The 23,021-nt window shown below is 38.7% G+C and overlaps 2 protein-coding genes across 3 annotated transcripts; both read left to right on the plus strand.

Annotated features, from left to right (window-relative positions):
- The first annotated feature begins 806 nt into the window (after window positions 1-806).
- On the plus strand, window positions 807-13,431 carry shprh (SNF2 histone linker PHD RING helicase). Of its 2 annotated transcripts, none has more exons than XM_056768174.1 (31): window positions 807-934; window positions 1,326-1,527; window positions 1,835-2,203; window positions 2,315-2,444; window positions 2,635-2,856; window positions 2,945-3,023; window positions 3,144-3,294; window positions 3,391-3,487; window positions 3,706-3,962; window positions 4,432-5,040; window positions 5,121-5,372; window positions 5,499-5,577; window positions 6,658-6,821; window positions 6,908-7,164; window positions 7,248-7,369; window positions 7,447-7,535; window positions 8,027-8,119; window positions 8,197-8,304; window positions 8,380-8,522; window positions 8,596-8,769; window positions 8,902-8,964; window positions 9,044-9,269; window positions 9,361-9,498; window positions 9,584-9,685; window positions 9,963-10,034; window positions 10,386-10,574; window positions 10,725-10,817; window positions 10,905-10,991; window positions 11,387-11,565; window positions 12,489-12,569; window positions 12,855-13,431. In XM_056768174.1, the coding sequence occupies exons 2-31, from the start codon at window positions 1,345-1,347 to the stop codon at window positions 12,949-12,951; spliced, it is 4,905 nt and encodes a 1,634-aa protein (XP_056624152.1). In that variant the 5' UTR covers window positions 807-934; window positions 1,326-1,344; the 3' UTR covers window positions 12,952-13,431. The 2 variants fall into 2 exon arrangements, with proteins under 2 accessions (XP_056624152.1, XP_056624151.1); XM_056768173.1 differs by having other exon boundaries at window positions 838-934; window positions 1,298-1,527.
- Window positions 13,432-14,216: 785 nt separating this feature from the next.
- On the plus strand, window positions 14,217-22,647 carry si:dkeyp-110a12.4 (pancreatic secretory granule membrane major glycoprotein GP2). Its single transcript, XM_056768532.1, has 9 exons — window positions 14,217-14,852; window positions 15,773-15,861; window positions 15,941-16,045; window positions 18,438-18,598; window positions 18,799-18,934; window positions 19,350-19,444; window positions 20,800-20,968; window positions 22,250-22,364; window positions 22,459-22,647. Exons 1-9 carry the CDS (start codon window positions 14,777-14,779, stop codon window positions 22,629-22,631), a joined length of 1,119 nt encoding a protein of 372 aa, XP_056624510.1. The 5' UTR covers window positions 14,217-14,776; the 3' UTR covers window positions 22,632-22,647.
- The last annotated feature ends 374 nt before the right edge of the window (window positions 22,648-23,021 follow it).

Below are 23,021 nucleotides of genomic sequence, written 5' to 3' on the forward strand. Positions count from 1 at the left end.
ACACTGGACCTTTAAAATTAATTAATACACAACTAATGTAACACATTAATCACACAAAGGTCTTTTTGATGTATTGTGTACAGATATCAAGCGAACATAAATCGTTTGCTAAATTCACATATTACCATACAAAAATAACCCTGAATATAAAACATCATCGTGAAACACATATGTACACCAGTTCACCCCACACACGCACAAATATACACATACATTCAGATTTGACCTTTGAAATGAGCTGAGACTCTGACTGACAGAGACGAAAGTCTCCAGCGGTGCTGAAGAAAAGCACGAAACTTCCATTGAAAAATAAAAACAGACACTTTGGATGACACGCGGACATCATAATATCATTTAATCCAGCGGAATGTTTTTAAAAATATTTAAAGATGACAGTTCTCAGACCGAACTATCCCAGTAAAAGTTGTGTCCCCAGCAACCTGAGTTTCAGGAAAAAGGGGTTTGGCGACATCTAGTGTTTACAATATGAAAAGTTTGGTTCCAAAATGAGATAAATCGGTTTTTAACATCTTTCAAAAATCATGTGTTTTATTGTGCATTCCAAAGAATATCAATGAAACTGCATTTGGTTTGTTATACAGCAAACTAACACAATAAAACATGACAACATTATTAAATCGGAGTTAACTCTTCATATTAAAGTGTATTGACGTGTGTGTGTTCACACCAATCGGTGTGTGAGAACGAAGTACCGCGAGATTGTGTGCTTTCGATTCACTCTCGCGGTACTTGTTTCATAAACCGATCGATCTGCGCAACGCTGCATCGCGCCTTTTAGGTCTGACGTCACTTCCTGTGTTTTAAATATGGCGGATAAATGCATAGAAATGTTTTGTAAGCTTTGAACCTTCAAAAAGTAATTTTATGACATAACTTCGCTTCTGACCGAAGCACATCCAAGATAAAATCAAAGGTGAGTTTCCACCTATTGTAAGGCGGCGGTTTGATATTTTATAATCTCGACTGACTCAAAGGGTTATTATATTTATTTCAATGCTGTGTTCATTTACACTGAAATTACTCCATCAGAGTAATCCGTTCTTATGTAGGTTATTTAGGTTTATTTATAGATCGCAACCAGACAGCTTAGTGCACTAACGTTGGTGTTATATCGATTATTATGATTTATCTATTACACATAGAGGCGTTTGTTACAAGCTGAATCTGGCTTTACTAAATAATATAAATATAGATCTTTGTTTCTTTTTTTTTCTTGTCCTGTAAATGCCTTTACAGTTATACGTAATGTTTTTGTACATGTGTACGTTGTGAACAGTGACACAGGATCAACTTTGCTGTTACAGCATCTCTGCAGATTTCAACATGAGCAGCAGAAGGAAACGCGCGCCCCCCGCGCGCGTGGACGAGGAGGCCAAAAAGAGATTGAACTGGAACATGCATGAAGATCGAAGAACTGAAGGAGATTTTAAAGACATTCAGGAGACATTTCCAACAACTTCTGACAGCTGTCAGTCTGGATCAGTGCTGGAGAGAAGGCTGCATGAGGTACATATTCTGCTGAAAAACAATAGAAACCATCAACATCCATAAAACCATTGATTTTTAATGAATATTGTAATTGATCTACTTGTTTTAATAGGAATTGTTTTGTTTTTAATGGAAACTCTAGCGGTTCGCTATGGTATCTACTGGTAATGTGTCGAAATCTATTGGGGATGCGATCTGGTGGAAAGGACTCAATAGAATCCCTTTAAATGCTAAAACCTTTAACACACTACATAAAGGAATTCTGTAACGTTTTACTGGTAAACAGTTGATTAGAAACTAATCAAACTTGTATTGTTTTTTCCAGCAGGGAGAAGAAGGACCATCAGAAGAAGAAACGAGCTGCTCCACACAGGATTCAATCCCAGATACTACAGAACTGAGCGTACTGCCCCTTTCTGCTCTGGATCAAGGATGGAATGCCCTGATCGGAGAGTTCAACCTGTATCCAAAGATTCCTATTGAACTTGGGGACGATATTTTCTGTCTTCGGCAAACAGGTGACAGACTGAGTTTAAATGTAAACTGTCATGAGGCTGAGAGTGGCAGCTCCGGTCCTGTCGGCCCTGTGCCGGTGGATTGTTCTTTTGGTGGATTATTGTTGGTGGATCTGGACTGGCTACAGAAGAGGAAAACCATTCAACTGTGTCACACATCAGGAGATGGATCCCTGAAGGTGTCTATTTTAAAATAAGATGTGATTTTTTTTTTTTGTCACCACAAAATACTCGCTATTAAACACAATATTAAAATATACACATTTTTTCGCCATTTCAATTTCTTGCAGTTGAAAATATTTCTTCTCGATTCGGGGATCGGGAGGCCAGAATTCCTCAGTGATGGAAATGGGCGAATCAGAAAAGCCAACCAACTACTGCAGAAATTAATGGAGTTCTTCTATGACTTCATCATCCCTGGTAATATTTACTTTACATCATGCAATCAATATTAATTTCACCATGAATAGTAAGTCAGCTACACAAAGAGAAAAATCTGATAGAAAACCCATTTCATGTTGTTACAGAAGTGTTGTGATCCATAGTTATTACATTTAAAATATCCTTCAATGGTCCTTTTGTGATCCCTTTTGTTTTCTTGTTTTGGTAGAAGTGATGGGGAATGAGGAGGAGGAGTGCGACACAGAGCTAGAACGTCAGAACGTCGAGGAACTGTATGATTATGTCAGACATCATCACCAGACGGAGGAGGCAGAGCCAAGCTTTGATGTCCAGCACCCGGGTCTCATCCCGGTTCTGAGAGCCTATCAGAGACAAGCGGTCAACTGGATGCTGAAGAGAGAGAAGAAGAACATCAGCAGCAGATCTCAGGGTTAATGATTATTATTGAAGAGTTTGTCTATAGATGTCTTCTATTTTAGCAGGTTTAGTGGAAATCTACAACGTTTTGTGTTTTACAGGACAAAGACTGCACTTTCTTTGGCGAGAGGTGGTCACAGTTTGTGGAAAAAAACTTTTTTACAATCCCTACACCGGCTGGTAAGACTCCAAATAAAATTCTGGTATCATTTATTAGTAAATTAAAGGCTTTATTAGTAAAATAATTTACCAGTGGAGCTACAAAAAAGCTTAATTTTACAATCATGATTTCTGTCTCAGCTTGATCCGAGAGTTTCCTCTGGCCGGAGTCGACTGGCCCGGAGGGATCCTTGCTGATGAGATGGGACTCGGGAAAACTGTAGAAGTACTGGCTCTTATTCTGTGTCACACGCGTCAGAACCTGGAGCACGGCGCTCTCACGTTACCTGTGGTATGTGTGAAGTACCTCTGTAATGTGACATAAAATGGCAGAAAACTAATTTAATATGATGTTGCATCTTCCAAAATGATCTCTTGTCTTCTGCAGGGACAATCTGTGAATTATTTTGTCCCTCCACCTCCATTAGTGAGACAAAGAACCATCGAGCGTGAGGTGAGACCCAAGGAGAAGATTGTATATCCAGGTGAGAATATCGATACCTTTGTATGAGATTCTAACTCCTGGACATCCAACTTTAGGGTCCCAATAAGTTTGTAAAAAGTGCTACTTTACATTAAAAAAAGAATTAAAATGTTCATTTAACCCAGAGAACATCTGAACACATGAATAGTAGGACGTATGCGTCTGTCAAAGTTAGTTGAGATCTTCGCTAAATGAATGTGTACATTTTCTCATTTCCAGTTGTCCGTGAGATGTTGTTGACCGCGATACAAGAGATGAAAGTTAGGAAGGGAGCGTCAGTCAATGCCATTTTGACATATTTAAGGACTGTGTACAAGTATGACACCCTAAAGAACCGGAATCACATAAAGAAGATCTTGAGTAAACTCATGAGTGAGAACATCGTGGAGCAGATCAAAGGACGAGGGTTAGCAGGATCCTTCAAACTGGGGAAGAACTACAAAGAGAAGAAAAAGAAACCTGCCACCCCTCCAAGTGTAAGTCACGTTTACTAAATGTCGACACTTGTACTGTGAAATGAAATATTGAATAGAAGTCAATTTAGATTTTTTTAATATTATTAGGGATGTAATGATTCACTCAGCTCATGATTCTGATCTCACGATGCGATTTATTCACAATTTATTTACAACATTGATTACTCATGATTTATTTTTACAAAATGAGTTGAAACAAATTAGAAATGAACAACTTCCCTTTCATTATTTCTTAAATGCTTCACGTTTCTTTGTATAGTAAAATTGTTTTATTTCAAATAAAAAAACTAAACCGCAATTTTAAAACAAATTAATAATAGAAAAGGTCTCTTTAATATAAACAAACTAATGCACATACCTGTTGTCTCATAAAATAATAAATAGTCTAAAACGCACGTCTGTGATTGGTTACAAGATTCAAGTAGGATGAAGCATGGATTTGAATGTGCTGTTTTGTAAATGTTTGTAGAAGTCAACAGAAACAGTCACTCCCAGGAGAACATCTCGACGGGTTTCTGGTCTGGAGAAGGAGGCGACCATGACCTCCTACACCACAGCATCAGATTCTGAAGACACACTGAGCGGCGTGGAGCCTTCCCTCCTCAACGAGGAACTAAAGAGTGAAGCAAAATCTCTTCTGGAGTCACACACAAAACAACACAAGACATCAGAAGATATGAGCGATGAAGATGATAAAAAAACAGCCGTGTGTCTTCAAGATGAACCCAAACGTGAAGCAGAGGAGATCTCTAAACCAGAACCTGAAACCCCAACCAGAGCGTCTGTGTTCCCGTTCAACACGTCTGATTACCGCTTCGAGTGCATCTGTGGAGAGCTCGGTCTGGTGGACTACAAGCCTCGTGTCCAGTGTCTGAACTGTCTGCTGTGGCAACACGCCGAGTGTGTGAATTATAAAGAGGAGAACCTGGAGACCACCCCGTTCTACTGCCCTCACTGTCTGGTGGCCATGAAGCCCGTGTCCACCCGTGCCACCCTAATCATCTCACCCAGCCCCATCTGTCACCAGTGGGTGGATGAAATAAACCGCCACATCCACACATCATCCCTCAGAGTTCTGGTAGGACCATTTTCTGATTCCTTTCTTCATTCGTTCAGTTTTTAGGTGCTAACCCTAACCCGTCTGTGTTTCCTTCACAGGTGTACCAGGGCGTAAAGCGACATGGTTTCATCCAGCCACACATTCTGGCCGAACAAGATGTGGTGATCACCACGTACGACGTGTTGCGCACTGAACTCAATTATGTCGACATCCCCCACAGCAATAGCATAGACGGACGGCGATTCCGCAAACAGAAGCGATACATGGCTGTGCCGAGTCCTCTGGTGGCCGTGGAGTGGTGGCGCATCTGTCTGGATGAAGCTCAGATGGTGGAGTGCACAACTGCAAAGGTGATTCAATGGATGTCTAATCAACGGATGTTTATCACATCATGTCAGACGTCTAACAGCCGGTGAATTGCTTTATTCTCCACTTGGTTGTTTATTTTATTCATTGTACAATCTCTGTGTATTCAGGCTGCAGAAATGGCCTTGCGTCTCACATCTGTCAATCGTTGGTGTGTCAGTGGAACTCCTGTGCAGAGAGGTTTAGAAGGTGAGCACATCTCTATATCCTGAGAGCTTTATATTACATGCTCTTCAGAATACTTGATTCTGATTGGTCAGTCATCATCTTGACCTGAACAACGTGTCTTTATATGTTATTTATATGTTTCACTATGCTTTTTTACATTTATTACAAATGAGCACATTTTCACAGAGACAATATGTTTTAAAATATTATTTTGTATCAAATTATTTATGGCGCGAGCTGTGTAATGAGTGGGATAATGTACATTCACCCACTGTAACAAATACTTAAATGCTTTTATTTATTGTACTGTGGTATACTTTAATATTTATCATAGCACACTTGTTAATAACAACGTAGTATACTTTAGTGTTTACTATAGTGATGTATTTGCTTATTACACTGTAGTATCCTTTAGTAAATACTAAAATATACTATTGTGTAATGAACAAATATATTTACTGTAGTAAATACTAAAATAATTTTATTGATTACACTGTTTTATGCTTTAGTATTTATTATATTAATGTATTTGCTAGTGTTTACTATAGTAAAAGTAACGTTTTTGCTGATTACATGGTAGTATTCTTTAGTATTACTATAGTAAACATAATTGTTATAGTGAATAGTACAATCAAATCGAGTCAACTTTATTTTTATAGCTTTTTTACAATTTTAATTGTATTAAAACAGCTGTACAAGTAATTCAAGTAACGTAATGTAATGTAGTATTGTATCGTAGTAATTGTGGTAAAATCTTAAGATAGTGGTGTTATTAACCTTATTATAGTAAATTAAAGTTTACTTCAATATTTATTACAGTTTATCAGTTCATTATTATTAGTACTACAGACGACTGTGGTATATATTTGAACACATTAGAGTATTTACTATAATATACAATATAACACTTACGTAAAGTAAATATTAAGAAAAATACTATGCTGTTTTTGTGGGCAGACAGTTGTTATTGTTATAAGGATTTATGTGAAGTTACATGAAGTTGTTGACACTGTTTTTAACAAATTCATATTATTTTATTCTTTATTATTAACATATATACGTTTTTTTTGGTATATCATTATTCTCCATGTAATGTTGTAGATTTGTATGGACTCGTACTGTTCTTGGGAGTCGACCCTTACTGGGTCAAATACTGGTGGGATCAGTTACTCTACCGTCCATATCGCCATGGCAACACGGGACCTCTCTACAGCGTCATCAGTCAACTACTATGGCGATCTGCCAAAAAAGACGTCATCGATCAGGTCAGCGGTTCATTCTATGCTGATCTGATACTGAGCGAGAGCATCAATGTTTCATCACGTTTGATTTGGTTTCACATCGTTTTCAGATCCAGATTCCCCCTCAGACGGAGGAGATCCACTGGCTCAACTTCTCCCCGGTGGAGGGACATTTTTATCACCGTCAGCACGAGGTTTGTTCCCAGGATGCTCTTCTCCAGCTGAGGAAGATCTCGGATTGGTCGCTCAAGCTGGGCAGTTTGGATCGGCGTACGGTGTCGACCATACTGTACCCGCTGCTGCGTCTGCGTCAGGCCTGCTGTCACCCGCAGGCCGTCAGAGGAGAATTCCTGCCCTTTCAGAAAAGGTCAGAGACTTTCCTACAATTTACACGTGGTTGCGTTCATTTGGTCCACGTCGGTTGATTTGTTTCTCTGGTTTCTGTTAAAGCACAATGACGATGGAGGAGTTGTTGAAGTCTCTGCAGAAGAAGTGTCGTGTGGAGTGTGAAGAAGCTCACAGACAGCTGGTGTGCGCTCTCAACGGTCTGGCAGGAATCCACATCATCAGAGGTATTGTGAGTTCTACACCTGTTGCTTGAGCAGCTCGTGTGGATGTTTAGTAAAGATGTCAATATGTTCTTTATCAGCTGAATTTGTGGAAGCAACGGAGATGTACAGAGAGGTGCTGCGCTCGTCTGAAGAACATAAAGAAAGACTGAAAACTGATTCCCTTCAGGTACATTCGAGGCTGCAAGAAATATCAAAGTTATAGAAATATTGCAAATGTGTATATTGCATTAGTTTAAAATAACTGAATGACTTCAACACAATATTTTATAGTCCTGGTTTAACGTCAATGCAAAACTGTCGAGAAAGACAATATGATGCTTTCTTAAAGCATGTCAATGTTGGTTATGTGTTTTTATAATGATACAAAAATACTATTTTCAGTTTTAAAATATATTTTAATCTAATTTATATAGTTTTGACAAACTTTAAGCATTATCATAACTTATTGGATATCAGTATTGTACAGCCTGAGTTCCAGTTTAATTCAGTTTTAATTCAGTTCAACTTCTCTGAAATGATCATTTTTAGACCCAATTTAACACATAATTGAAACATTGTTTAATTCCCTGTTAATGGTTAAACTATGTATAGGGTGAAAAGCAGAGCTTTTATTTGATCTACTTTAGTCACTTTAACATTCCCTGTCTGAAATTCTAGCGGCTTCATGCTTCTCACAACCTGATGGAACTTCTGAGTGCAAAGCATCCTGGGATTCCACCAACTCTGAGAGATGACCGTCTGAAAGATGAGGTAGCTTCAGTCATGTCGTGTCATTTGAATCCCATCATGCTTTGCCGATCAATCCCAGATCTGTGTTTCTTCTAAAGGCCGAACAGCTGAAACAGCATTACATGGCCAAGGTGAATTCTGAGGTGTCTGAAGCCCATCAGAACCTTCAGCCTGTTCTTCAGCACATTAAGGATCTAAAGCGCAAGGTAACCGTTCACAAATCTCACTGTCTGGTTTTATTCCACAGAAGGTGGTTTGTAATGGTAAAAACGTCTCTCTAGGTGAATCTTCGCTCCCCCTGGTGGCTGGACGTCGTACAGCAAACCATTCAGCAGTCCACGGACGACGACCTCGTGAGCCGGATCCAGAATGAGCTGACGTGCAGTTATAAACAAGAAGCCAACAAGCTTTCAATGGCAGACAAGTAATCCAGCGTCCATTCCGTTACTTGTTTTGCACATAAATGTTTTTGTTGTGAAGGAACATCTCCTTCGCAGGTTTCGTGACGGTCGTGGTCTCCAGTTTTTGCTCAGCACTCAAATGGATGATCTGATGAAATCTCAGAAAACGGTTCAGGACGCCGTTAAGAAGCTGGAAGGACCGCCGTCTCAACAAGTCATCGAGGAAGCGACACTTTGCCACCTGCGACCTGTTCGACTTCCACTTAACAAGTACAATCTTTTTTTAAGTTTAGAATGAAACTGCAGTTTGTCACTTATTATTCACAACATAACAACAGTTAGTTGAGTCGAGTTCTCTATTTTAGTGTCAAATCTGACATTTTTTTTGTTTATCTTTCTTAGTTGTGTGTTTTGTAAAGCCGATGAACTGTTTACGGACTACGAGTCAAAACTGTTCTCTCACACGTAAGTTATACCAGTTATACATTTAGTTGCATGAAATTTAAACCAATATAACCACCTTGTCTTTGTGTGTTTTGTACAGGGTCAAAGGGCAGACGGCCATCTTTGAAGAGATGATTGAGGATGAGGACGGGCTGGTAGACGACAGACTCCCCACCACCAGTCGTGGTCTCTGGGCGGCCAGCGAGACAGAGCGAGCCCTTAAAACCATTTTGTCCTTCGCTAAGATCCGCCGCATGGAGTCTGGCCTTATAGAAGAGGGAAACGCCTTTATGGAGCTCTTTGAGTCCTGGAAGAAAGAATATAAGGTTTGTTTTTATTTGTTGTTGTATATCCAGAATAAACAAATCTGTTCTGTGAAAGATCTCCATGAGAAAATGCTGTTTTGTGTTCATTCAGCTGTTGCACGAGTACTGGATGTCTCTGCGAGATCACGTGTCTGCTAAAGATGAGCTGGGCATGGCCACAGAACGTCTGCGTGTGAGGTTACCCGATGAACCCAAACCCAAAGTCCTGCACATCATAGAACCACACGAGGTGATGAGCACACAGCCACACATCAGATGTAGTGTCAGAGATATTAGACGGAGAAAATGTCTCGAAAACGTTTGTTTGTGAACAGGTGGAACAGAACAGAGTCAAGCTGATCAATGACCGAGCAGTCGCCAAATCACAACTGCAGAAGAAACTCGGACAGTTTCTCTACCTTACAAACCTGGAGAAGGTGACCGATCAACTCATAGATTTTCTTTCTACACGCTTGTCCTTTTATTTTTTCCTCAAGACCACATGTTAGGTTTCTTGAAACAGTATAGACCGTTTCAAAGCAAGAACTTAAGTTCTGGTTCACGTCCGCAAGAATAAAGTCCCCAAAAGAAATGACAACTAAATGACATTAGCTAGCAAGTTAAAAGTATGTTTAGCCAGTAAAATTTGTGAAATGAGCAATACACACTGTACGTAAACAGAACCGGCTCAAGTGATGAAGTTTTGTTTTTCAGTCCCAGGACAAATCAACAGGTGGTCTGAATCCGGAACCGTGTCCCATCTGTGCTCGACCGCTGGGTCAGGAGGTAAAACCTGTGTGAAACAATAAATGAAACGTGTGTGTTAGTTATGTCACTTCCTGTTTTACATGAAAAAGGCTTTCTGCCTGTTTCTTATGCACTACAATTACTTGATGTTGAAGAAAAGATGAAAAACTAAACGTATCTTTGTCCTTTCAGAAAAATAATTTGTAAAAGGCTAACCCAAACTTTGAAATTTTTTCACTACTACTAGTTTTTAAATAATTTTACCCAAAAAATATCAAAAGAATTTGATTTCAGAAAAGTCCAATAAAAAGGAGTTGCTGTGTGTATGAACTGCATTTTCAATGTGTGGAGAAAAACCTCATTGAGAGACTTTTGTGTATATGTGTGCAGTGGGCCGTCCTCACCTGTGGACACTGTTTCTGTAACGAGTGCATCGCCATCATCGTGGAGCAGTACAGCTTCGGCAACCGATGGCGAGCCATAAAGTGTGCCATATGTCGACAGACCACCTCACATTCAGAAATCTCATACGTCTTCACCACTCAGAGCGCCGACCAGGGCCAGGACATCCCTGTGCAGGTCAGATCCTCTCACATTCTTTTATTATTAAGACCTCTTATATATTTTTTACAAAGTAAGGTCAAATACGAGTGACGTTATTCAGGCGGGTTATATATGATTTATTGGATGACAGCGTGAATGTATCTCTGTAATCTCTTTACCCCGTAGGGTAGCCACTCCACGAAGGTCGAAGCTGTGGTTCGAGTCCTAAAGAAAATCCAGATGAGCGACCCGGGAGCCAAGTCTCTGGTGTTCTCCACGGTAACGCTCTCATTAAATGAGTTACTACATCAAACAGCAGAGCGGAGCTCTTAACCTGTGACCTGACGTTTACTCCTCGTCTTACAGTGGCAGGGCGTCCTGGACATCATTGCCAAAGCACTTTTCGACAACAACATGGAGTTTGCGCAAATCAACGGGATTCACAAGTTTCAGGTTTGTGTTGATATATGTATGCAATTCTGCAGGATTGTCCAGTTTGCTGTGTCTTTATAATTTTTTAATATTTTATACTTTTATATATAAAAAATTACTTGTATGAGGATCTTGTTTTATTCTGTTGGTTCTGTTTAGTATTAAGGTATATACAGAAAAACATATCTTAAACACATTATGGTTTTATTTTTTAAACAACTAAACCAGGCTCTCGTCATGAACATAGCCATAGAAGCTAGCACAACGTTTAAAATAAACATGTTATGTAGGCTGAAAACCTCAATTCTTTTTTAAGGTTAAAAACCTTGTAACTTAAAAGGTTGAATTTGGACACATTTTACAACTGACAAAAGTGGAAAATAATTTATGAAATGAACAACGGCTGCATTTACCAGGAGAACCTGAGCGCTTTCAAATATGAAGAAAAGATCAACATCCTGCTGCTGCCGCTACATACGGGTTCAAACGGCCTGAACATCATCGAGGCGACGCACGTGCTGCTGGTGGAACCCATTCTAAACCCCGCCCACGAGCTGCAGGCCATCGGGAGAGTGCATCGGATTGGTCAGACCAAGTAAGTATCAGTCTGGTCAATCACACATGGAGTCCTACGGTCATAGCCGTGTCGCTAGCAGCTAGCACGTATTAAGCTACAATGCTCATAAGCTTGTTGCATTTTCTGATCCTGTGCCACCCTTTTCATTTTGTCTTCTTTTTTTACTTCCAACAACATTAATAAAAGCAATGGTGTGTTTACTCAGAGACGCCTCGTTGGCGGCCATATTGGAAGGGTCAAAGCCAGTCAGTTTGTGTATTAACTGCAGTGTATAAATACATTTACATTTATGCATTTGGCAGACGCTTTTATCCAAAGTGACTAACATTACATTATCTAATACATTTATACTTATGTTAATGCAATCCCCTGGGATCGAACCCACAACCTTGCGTTGTCAAGGCAATGCTCTTACCACTGAGCTACAGGAAAGCTCAAACATCAAATGTTACGTGTTGTTGAATAGACCCAAAAATTATAGTTGTATCACAAAATAAGACAAGGACATTAGTTAACATAGTACTTCACCTGTACTATTGAGTTATATAAACATAAGTATTCCCACCTTTGAAAGGTTTTACCACTATATGAGGATTTAGATTTGAGGCGTTTTACTATCTTGAAAACCTCTTCTTGACCGTAAGTGATGATGGCAACAGAAATGTACCATTCCGTCTGTTGTCTGAAGCAGTTGAATATGGCATCTATGTATACATATCTATGAATAAAGTATAGAAAAATAGCTCAATTATTTTCATCTATACAATAACGAAAAACATTTATTACTGTGTCATGTAATCACAATATTTACACAGTATTTTCTAAATGTCATTTGAAACAATATTATGTAATGACTGCACTATTTCTATTTCAATTTGTCCATTTTGAAGGATAGTGGAAACGCAGCTACCAATTTCTAAAAAGCCTTTTTATTTCTACAGACCTACATTTGTGCATCGGTTCCTGATCAAGTCCACCATTGAGGAGCGGATGCAGGCCATGCTCAAAACAGCTGAAAAGACGTGAGTTTTGTCTTAGCAAGAGGACAAACTGTTTGATTGGTTGGGCACCTTTAGCATCAATTCATTACAAAGAAAGTGAAATGGAAATGATTTATTTTCATCAATGGCACAAATGTGTGGTTTTTCAATGTTTTAACAAATTGTAAATATTCCCTGCCGCCTTGTTTCGATATGAAGTGTCATCAGCGCCTGTCGAATCATTTCAAGGGTTCTTGAAGTAAACGCTAAATGTCTACTTGAGTTATTTGGAGATTTACAGTTTGTTGACCTTGACTTCTCCTTCAGTCACAGTTCTACGCCCATGAAGCATTCGGAGGCCTCTGTGTTTACCGTGGCAGACCTGGCCGAGCTGTTCACAGAGGATGGAGAAGCTCTTGAGTAAACGGTCCTGTGACGCTCACCGCCGGACCTGCCCGTCTATGAAACAGTAATGATGAACATTACAATAACAACGAGCGTATGTTTGCTTTGCACATTCCCCGTTCTGTACGGCCTATACCATGGTGTCATTTATTCATCGCTGTACCACACAGTATAACACTGTTGTGTCTGGATACGTAGATTGTCTCATTGACTTATTTACAAGTCTGTGTCATTTTTATTATATTTTATTTTACATATACATATACATTTTATTTTATTTTATTATTTGTTGTGTATATATGAACTCCTTTTTTTTATGTTTCTTCATGATGTACAGTTGGCTGGTTTTAACATTAGGGACACTGTATTTGTGATTTTAGTCACAACGTTTTGTATAGAAAATATCACAAAAGATCCACATTTGTCAAACTGTGATGTGAAGTTGTTCAAAACATGAAAATAAACGGCAGTAACAACTACGTTGAGAGTTACACTCTAATGGCGATGTCTTTGTTGTAGTTGTTTGTCGTTTAACACCTACTTTGTTCCTGTGATGTTGAGGAAGTCAATGGAATGACAAACTTTACAGCGCCGGTGTGTGTCCGAGTATCTTCTATTCTTCCGGCGTCTGCAGACCATTTTAAACATCGTAGCTGCTGCTATTTGCAAGACAAAAGACACGTGACTCAGTGTCCGTAAAGCTCGTCCAATAAAAGCTCTTGTAAAAAGTAAAACCATAGTAAGGGAACACAAAGACATTGTATGGCAGAAGTACCTTGTTCAAGGACGGGCAAAGACACTTTCATATTAAAAGCACAGCTCACCCAAAAGAAATAAAGATTCTGTGATGAACTCACCATCACGTCCCATAAAACCTGTTTTTATGTGCTTTTTATTCTGTGGAACACAAAAGAAATGATTTGGAGAAATGTCTCCGTGGTTTTTTTGTGAGTACAATGGAAGTAAATGGAGGCTGATGTTGTTTGGTTACCAACGTTCTTCAAAATAGCTTTTGTGCTCTGCACGCAGAAGAAAGACGGCCATACCGGTTAGAAAAGAAGATGTCAAAACAAAAACATGTCAATAGAAGAAAATGAACCACTACATCTCCTTTATTCACTAAAGTGGTGTTATTTATTGAATGTATACAGTAATATATTGATGTTTATTTATATTGATTCTCTCAAAGCTGGTCCTTCGTAAGGTAACTAACAGATTTAGATTTTCTTTTTCATGCATAGATCTCAAAAGCATCATTTTGAATTTGGCATCCAACACTCCCTCATTCCCATAAACCCGCCTCTCTGTCCAAACACAGTCCTAAACACATCAATCCATCATGTGTCAGTGAACTGTCCTTGACTCAACGTGACAGGATTTCTATTCAAGACAGTCATTGGGGTTCCCGAAACAGTAAAGCTTTTGCCATGGCCTTTAAAAACCCGCTCGGACAAAAGAGTGGGATAAAACCCGACGCCACCCCTGCTCCTCCATACCCTTTGCATGACAAACAAACTCCTTGTCGACCGACGCACAGGACAGTACAGTACCACGTCTGCTAAGTGGGATGTCGGTAGTGTTTTCCTCCCAAATCTAGTTGGTGGTTGTTACCTTGGAACTCCCTCGACCCGTTCCATTCATGTGAGGAATCTCATTGTTGGGGAGAACATCATTCAAGCTTGTGTTCCAGAGCTGGTGGAGGTTCCCACTTCATTAGAGCTGCGCATCCAAGGGCCGGACTGACGGAAAACACTGCGTCTGACAGCTAGCTCAGGAGGTAACTGAGAAGATTCCCAGGAAACGCTTGAAGGTTTGGAAAGTACGTTTCAGGATCTCCGGTAAAGATGACACCTGTCACCGTGCTGATGTGGTCTCTGGTCTCGATATGGATGACAACTTCTGCTGTGCAGTATGAAGACGGTAAGGCTGATTTTACACCTGCAAAGACATAAATATATTCAATTATACATACAGACTTATGGCAGATATATACCGGTAAACAAGCACATTTAAGTGAAATAAATCTTAAAGAGCTTTTAAATGTATACAAGTTTTGCAGGTTTTGTTACTTCCTACTGTTGCCATTTTTGTAGTTTTATTATTTTATTATAAAAGTACACTGTAAAAATGTGTCTTAAATAAAGTATAATAAAGTCCTTTCTGTCTTGACTGAAGATGGGTTGCTGTAACTTTAATAAAGAGCTAGACTCTTAAAAAGTGAATGTATACACATATCTTGTTGATGTATTGATCAACTTTTACAGTCTATATATTAAAATCGTATTAATTATATTTTCTATGTCTGTAATATTCAAACACTGTTGTATAAAGTATCAAAACGGAACATGTGATTATTTTCTTTTTGCAATGAAAAAACATTAAGAGTTGTCTTGGTTGTCTTATTTTAACTTTCAATTTTTAAAGTCAAATCAAATCATTTTTAATTAAAGGAATGAAAATCCTGTCTTCGTTCACTCACTCGTATTGTTCCAAACATAAATGTCTTTGTTCTGCCGACCACACATGAAGACATCTAGTAGACTGTCAAATCTCGCCCCCCATTGACTCCCATTGTATTTGTTTCCTTACTATAGCAGTAAATGGTGGATGAGATCTGACATTCTTCCAAATTTCTTCCTGTGTGTTCAGCAAAACAAAGAAACGTACACATGTTTTTAACAATCTAAGGGTGACATTTAGGGTGAAGTATCCCTTTAACTATTCTGCATTTTGACTTATTGAAATGTATGACCATATATTTTACATTACTTAAACTGATGCATCGTCATTTTTTACACTGTATTTTCTGTGATGTTCATGATTTCTTGTTCTTCACGCAGAACTCAACGAGACTGTCATCTGCACCAATGAGCAGATGCAGGTCACCATTCCTAGTGCGTTTTTTCTAAACAAGGACCCTCCTATTTATGTACGTTTGCATTTGATAGATAAACCAAGTCAAGGGCGATAAATCATAGTTTAAACTCGTTTGTCTGATCACTCCTCAGGTCTGGGATCTGCATCTGAACAATCCTGAATGCCGAGGTGTCGAGGTCGAGAACGATTACATCTTCAGCATCAAGGCCAACCTCACAGACTGCGGCACTATTATGGTAAATCTCATTCGTCTCCTTAACAAGATTGTGTGGAATGTGTATAATCATAAATTTACTCGTTTAAAACCTCTGGGAGTGAAGAAGTCGCATACGTGTCAGAACATTAAAGACTCTTTAAAAGCTTGTAAACTGTTGTCGCATTGAGAACAGCTACAAATGAGGCGTCTTTTGCGGTGAGACTTAAAAATACAAACGATAAATTCTCACGTTTTACAATCTCTTCATAGGCTGCACGGCCCACGTGCTTCAAACCGTTTAAACCATCCTGATAATAAAATAAAATGTGTTTATTGCCATATCGTTCTCATCATTATGTGCATTGTATTACGAGTGGGTTTGATGTCCTTTTCAGGCATAATTTTATTTATTTATTTCCCAAAATGCAAATGTGGAGTGTTGTTCAGTCCCTCCAAATAGGCTGGCCGGAGTGCTTTCAGAGCTCTGTGGGAGAGAGGTGGGGGCAAACGTCCATGTGGCTCTAAATTATCCTGATTTATATGGAAATGATGAGCGTGTTTTCAGCGGCGGTGAATAGGCCGGCCGTAATTCAGCGTCGTACTTTATAGTTCTTCTTTTATTTGGCTCTACAGCCGCCTCCAACAGCACAACCACAACCCAGAGGACAAGCTTCACTCCGGCACACATAAATCTGCACTCGTTGAGAGACGCTCTCAGCATTCTCTCAGGATTATTTCATGTAAAGCCAGTAAAAGGTTAACGCAGCATCGAGAGGGGATAGATTCCCTGCTGGTTGTTGTTTTAAGGTTAGACAATATGGGAAAAATCAGCTGCGTTTAAGTAATCTACTTCCGTTAGAGATTCACCCAAAAATAAACATTCTGTCATCATTAATTCGCCCTTGTGCGGTTGTAAACCGTATATGACTCTTTCTTCTGAGGAACGAAGATATTTTGAGATATTTTTTGTACATTTACATTTAGTCATTTAGCAGATGCTTTTATCCAAAGCGACTTACAAGTTGGGTAAACAATGGAAGCAATTGGGTCAAACATTAGGACAACGAAAAGCATAAGAGCTATAAAAACATGTCTCACGAAGAGATCATTTTTTTCCACACAATGGTGGTCAACAGAAGCTGGTGTTATTGGTGACCAACATTCTTCCCAATATCTTCTTTTGTGTTCTGCAGAAGATATAAAGTTAAACTGATTTGGAATGACATGAGTATTTTTGAGTGAACTGTCCGTAAATGTAAACAAAAAAAGGCCATCATTTGTGTCTAGACGTGACACGCATTGTTGTGAGCGTGTTTGTTGACATGTGAAGGTCGGAGAGATAAAACGGCAATAAAGTTTGTTTTACCAGATGTGGTGGGGGTAGTCTGGCCCCTTCGATAGCGAGCTTCCTTGTGTTGCCCTTTAGCTTATACGTTTATTGGCCCGTAAATGTAAACTGGACGTTATTAAACTGTTGAGATGTTATCGGGTTCTAGTTAGATTGGACAAAATGCATCAGTATAGAAGTTAAAAAACAAAAAGACAAACATCGTTGAGCGTTTAGAATAGGTCAAAGGCTTGAAAACTATTTGAGGTTTGAGGAACATGTGTGACCCTGCCTGTGAAAACACAGCTAAAGTCATTTTTGGGTGATTTACAGTTTTTACATAAAACCATCCTAAATAGCATACAGAACATTTTGTGACAATATAACCCTGATGTCTTCAATATTGACTGAATCATAGACAGAAATGAATGGTTGAGATCAAACTTTGACGCTCATTATCTCATAATTAGATTTTGAGTCTTTAGCCTGACCAAAGTGAATATTAATGAAACGTGGAATACAATTCATCTTAAAACAAACGATTCTGTGTGACAACAACATGAACGTTTTTTGGGTCTGTCTTTTACATACAGTATTTTTACAGGAGATGCACTGGTACTTAATTTCTCTGCCCATTATTCAGAGTGATATAATCTGCAGATACCAATAGTTTGGAGGTTATACAGTATTTACTCACATTAAAGAATGAAACAATGAAAATTCGGTCATTATTTAATCACCTCTGGTATTTCCAAACCTGTATAAATTTAATTGTGTGAATGTTAGAAACGCACATAATGACTTTTAATACTGAACGTCAAATTGTTGATTTCCCTTAACATTTTCTATACACAGAGCACAAATTCATTCATTTTTCAGTCCTATTTTGATTGACAGGCTATATCGCCCCTGGTCATCGTCTGCTTTCAAACCAGCGGCCAATAGTATTAAAATGAGCTTTTATCAACCCATACCGATTATTGGCCGATATATCAGCGCATCTCTTGTTTTTACTATATTTTACTTATTTACATTTACAATATTGACATTTTGTTGGTTCATTTGTACGGTTACTGAGGTTGCTGATAGATCCTGTGTCCCTTAGGCATCAGACGATACTCACATCGTGTTCACCAACTCCATCCGGAACAACGAAACTGACGTCATCACCAGAAGCTACATCAACATCACATTCGGCTGCCGATACCCCCTGAACTACATGGTCCAGCAGCAAAACGGCGAGAACTTGATCCGAGTGGATGTCAGGTGAACTTTTACTGCTCATGACATCACCGGTTTAATGAATTTTCCGTTTCTTGGTTCAAAGCTCATCTCATGTCTTTCAGTAGCACTTCATTAGCCTCACGCTAATTATTTATTTGAACGTAAACACAAAAAGAAAGCCCTGGAGTTCCATTCAACATTCAGCCTCTTCAGTAAACCTTTTAACATTCACCGCCCCGCAGGACAATCACTCTCAACACAGAAGATGGGAATTTCTCCGTCTCCATGCTGCTGTATAAAGATGAAGAGTTTCAGGATAAATGGACCACGGTTCCTTCTCTCACACTCGAGGACAACATCTATGTCAAAGTTTACATGGTTTGTGTCGAGCAGAATACACACACCACAAGCTGTTAAGAAAGCCGCCCCTGCTTACTTGTTATCTTTGTTTTTAGACAGAATTGAAGCTTTCTATAGCTTAAGTCTCTGTTTAAAATAACGTCTGGTCCTGTGGGAATGTTTGCTTTCTGAAGGTTTTCTTAAGAATTAGTAGTCCGTGCTGTCTGCTTGCACTTTCATTCACAAGAATAACACAGGGGTAGTAAATTAATCCAGAGGACAAAACAGTTCAAGTAATGCTACCATGCCAAATTTCAATAGAGTACTAGAACATTTCTGTCTGTCTGTCCTCAATATTCGGCTCAATATCTGTCTCGCAGTAAATCTTTTTTGACCAAGACCATGTTTAAACTGTGCATGATTATTAATGACAAATCTTTTTGGACTCTCGCAGGTTCCAGCGAATCTGTTTTTAAGAGTGGAGAGATGTTGGGCCACACCCACCCGTGACCCTTACAGCAACATTCAATACATCTTCATCAGAGAAAGGTTTGTGGATATTTCTATTGCGATGGTTTGACAGCCAGGGGCGGACTGCCTTGTAGGACATTCTGTCAAATACCAGAACGCCATGACCAGGGGCGGACGTATTATAAACGCGAATACGCGCAACGTAAAGGCATTAGCAAATCGGATACGTATGCATGTGACGCAATGCACACGTTACACACAACAGAATTGGTCAAGGGCCGATGTTGGCCAAATAATCCTGGGCCGAAGTTGCTTCCCAGTCCGCCCCTCTTGACACGCACTGCTTCATTTTAACAATGTCATTCCCCTCCAATATTAATACAGCACATACTGTCCAATATTATAGCAAATTCATACTCAAGTCATGCAACTCAAATACAAATAAAATCTTTATCGAAAACCGGAGACCACATTTTTTAAATTTTGCTGAAATAATCAAATGTTAGCAGAGCTTGAATACTGTTAAGAAGTTTATACTCGTGTTAAACAACACTAATCTGAATGTTTTAACATGTATTTTTTGGATCACTTCAAAAATGAATATATGATGGAATAAGACTTTTATGCGTCTTTGTGTTCTCTTAATCTTTCAACAAACACTTGAATACATGCAGAAATGCTGATAACAAAATGGAGTCTCTTAATGTCTTCTGTCACACTTCTAAAATATGACTTGCTTTAATCATTTGTGTTACATTGACATATAGGCACATTCATTTTTGGCTTTTAGAAGGACACAAACTTGGTTTGAATGTTATATTTGAGTATATAAAAGTACTTTTATCCTTAACTTTGGGAAGTGCGCCATCTTTGTTTGAAACTTAAAATGAAATGTACTTAATTTAATGTGTGTTGAAGTCATCAATGACATTTAGTGAGAAACTGACATTTTTTGCCCGACAGCTCGAATAATAAAACACTGTTACCTTATAAAATGTTTTCATTGTGAATTGTGGGAAGGAGACTTTACCTTAACCAGCTTTAAACATAAATTGTAAGCACTTTCTCACTTAATATAGTTTGTTTATAAGCCGAGTTTCACCAGTACAGATCACTGTACAGAGTACAGCTTCATTTGTCCTTCAGTTGAGTTTAAATACTTCATTAAGTCATTATCACCATCGGTCTCAGAGGATGTTGTCGGGACATGTCGATGAAACTGTTGCTAAGGGACGACATAAAGTATGCAGCCTAAGTCACGTGACTTTAATCTGCGGCCGTGTGCATTTCAGTATAACAGCTGTGCCTGTCCTTGACAACACAGACTCAGATTCTCACCTTCCAGAAATCACTGACTGTATGAGCTCAACTCAAAATCATTCCCAAACGTAATCTACAAATATAAATGGGACCCACCTTTCTCTTTAAATCAGTTGTCCGGTGTTACGGAATGACCAGACGCTGGACGTGATGAGGAACGGTCAAGGCCCGGAGGCTTTTTTCAGGATACAAATGTTTAAATTTGTTGGCAGCTCCTACACGGATGTTTTCCTCCACTGCAACATTCAGATCTGTCACAACACAGGAGGAACATGCCAGCCTGTAAGTCACCACTGACACCTACAAAACAGAACAAAACTTACAAAAATGGTGAAGAAATGATGCTAGTAAAAATCAAAACTGTTCTTTAAAACCCTTTGGAGTTCAATGAGATCAATAAATCTTATATACAATAATCAATCAAGAATAAGATATTAGTGGGGTGAAGTGTAATGTTTGTAGCTCCGCCCCCTAAATAAATGAATGACAGTAAAACTATTGGTTAGTCAAAGCTGTTGTGTCTTGTGATCAAAATCACATGACCTCTCAGATGTCCAGTCATAATCGAGAGCGGAGCAATCAACAAACAAAAAGCACATGATGTGAAGACCAACCAAAGATCAGTGACATGTTTTGACAAACTTGATATTAAGGAGTATAAATTCATTTTAAATGAAGCAGTCCTGCTACTTTCTGGTCTGAAGTGCTTATGAAATGTGCGTCCGTCAAAATGTAGTATAACTTTGTATGTATAAACATCAAATTTCCTGATGTCCCACTTTAGGACATGTGGTTTCTAATAGTGGGACAGTATGATTATCCTAATCTGGGACACTACTTCAGTCAGTCAAAAATGTGTGGTGAGGCAATATATTGGGGTTTATATATTTGATATAGTTTTGGTAATATTAGAATGCTAATACTGTAATTAATAATTACAGATATGTTGGAAGGTCTGCATTCGGAGCTTATCAAATATTTCAAATTCATATTTTATCTCCAGTTATTTCTCATGTGGCAAGTAGCCATGATAACCGCGGGATAATGTACAAGCAGCCGACTGTTATCGCGAAATAAATAACAACCAGCTGCCTGAACATTATCCCTTATACATAATAAATGCATTATTGTATTATTTGTCTGATGATGTTCCATTTTCCATGTTTCAACCTTCCATAACAAAGAGCATTTTACTATTAAATCAAGGAGAGATTGACCTTTTATCAGAGACTTTTCAGTGTCCCACATTAGGAAACGGTTCATTTCTCAGACTGGATAGGCACTAAGAGCGATAATATGTCTATCATTTCTTTCGTGAATGTGTTATCTGCATTTTCTTTTTTATTTGATTAGGACACGTCCTGGGTATTATAAAATGGCATTGGCTGTGTATGTAATGTTTTGACTACACATCTCAATATTTCACAAAATCTGAAATGCAAAGAAATTCCCACTTTAGAGCTATCTTAATATTTTTCTGACAGATTTGTCATATTTGTCTGCTTTATTCTTTATAATGTTATTTTTTCCTTGTCGTAACATTAACCCCTCAATGATTGACAGAACTGCACTGATGAGGATGCGTCAGTACGAACGCGCAGGGAGGTTGCATCATCACACACGGTCTCGTACGGACCAATCAGAAGGCTCAGTGTTGACACAGAGAATACTGATCACAGTAAGTTGTGTGTTTGATGTGTTGCGTGTTAGTTTTACCTCGATCATGAGAATATACTGAACAGTTGTAAAGCCCAGTTGAACGTCTGTTTCAGGTCTAGATATGCCCCCTGTGGAGACGTTTGTTCTTGGTGGTCTTCTGTTCATCCTGATCCTCATCACAGGAGTTTTTGGGAAACTTTGGCTGCGGAGCAGAAACTCATATCCCACACAAGAAGCTCAGCTCACCCTCTCCAACATCCACCATATCTCAGAAGTGGCCAGCTAACCTGAAACACACACGATTTATACACACACAGACACTCATTGTTCTTTGAAATATGCTCTTTTTGAAAGTCTCTGCTAAGCTGTAGTGCATTTTATGCTAGTTCTTTGTTTTTGTCTTTTAATATGATATTAATAAACAATTAAAAACATATTTTGTCTTTCTAACAGCTTTCTATAAAAGAAAATACTAAGACAGTATATAGTATACTGTTGTATTTAAACGTCTAAACAGTATTTGGAGGTTATCGGCTCCCCGAAAAATGATGAATGTCAATAAATGACGCTAGACAATATAAACAACGAGGAATTTATGTTTATAAGAAAACAAATGAACGCTTTAAGCTAAACGTGACACACAAATATTTTTATATGAATAAATACTTCGATATAC

The sequence above is a fragment of the Triplophysa dalaica genome, chromosome 15 (genome assembly GCF_015846415.1).
Source record: "Triplophysa dalaica isolate WHDGS20190420 chromosome 15, ASM1584641v1, whole genome shotgun sequence".
In the NCBI taxonomy this organism is placed as follows: Eukaryota; Metazoa; Chordata; class Actinopteri; order Cypriniformes; family Nemacheilidae; genus Triplophysa; species Triplophysa dalaica.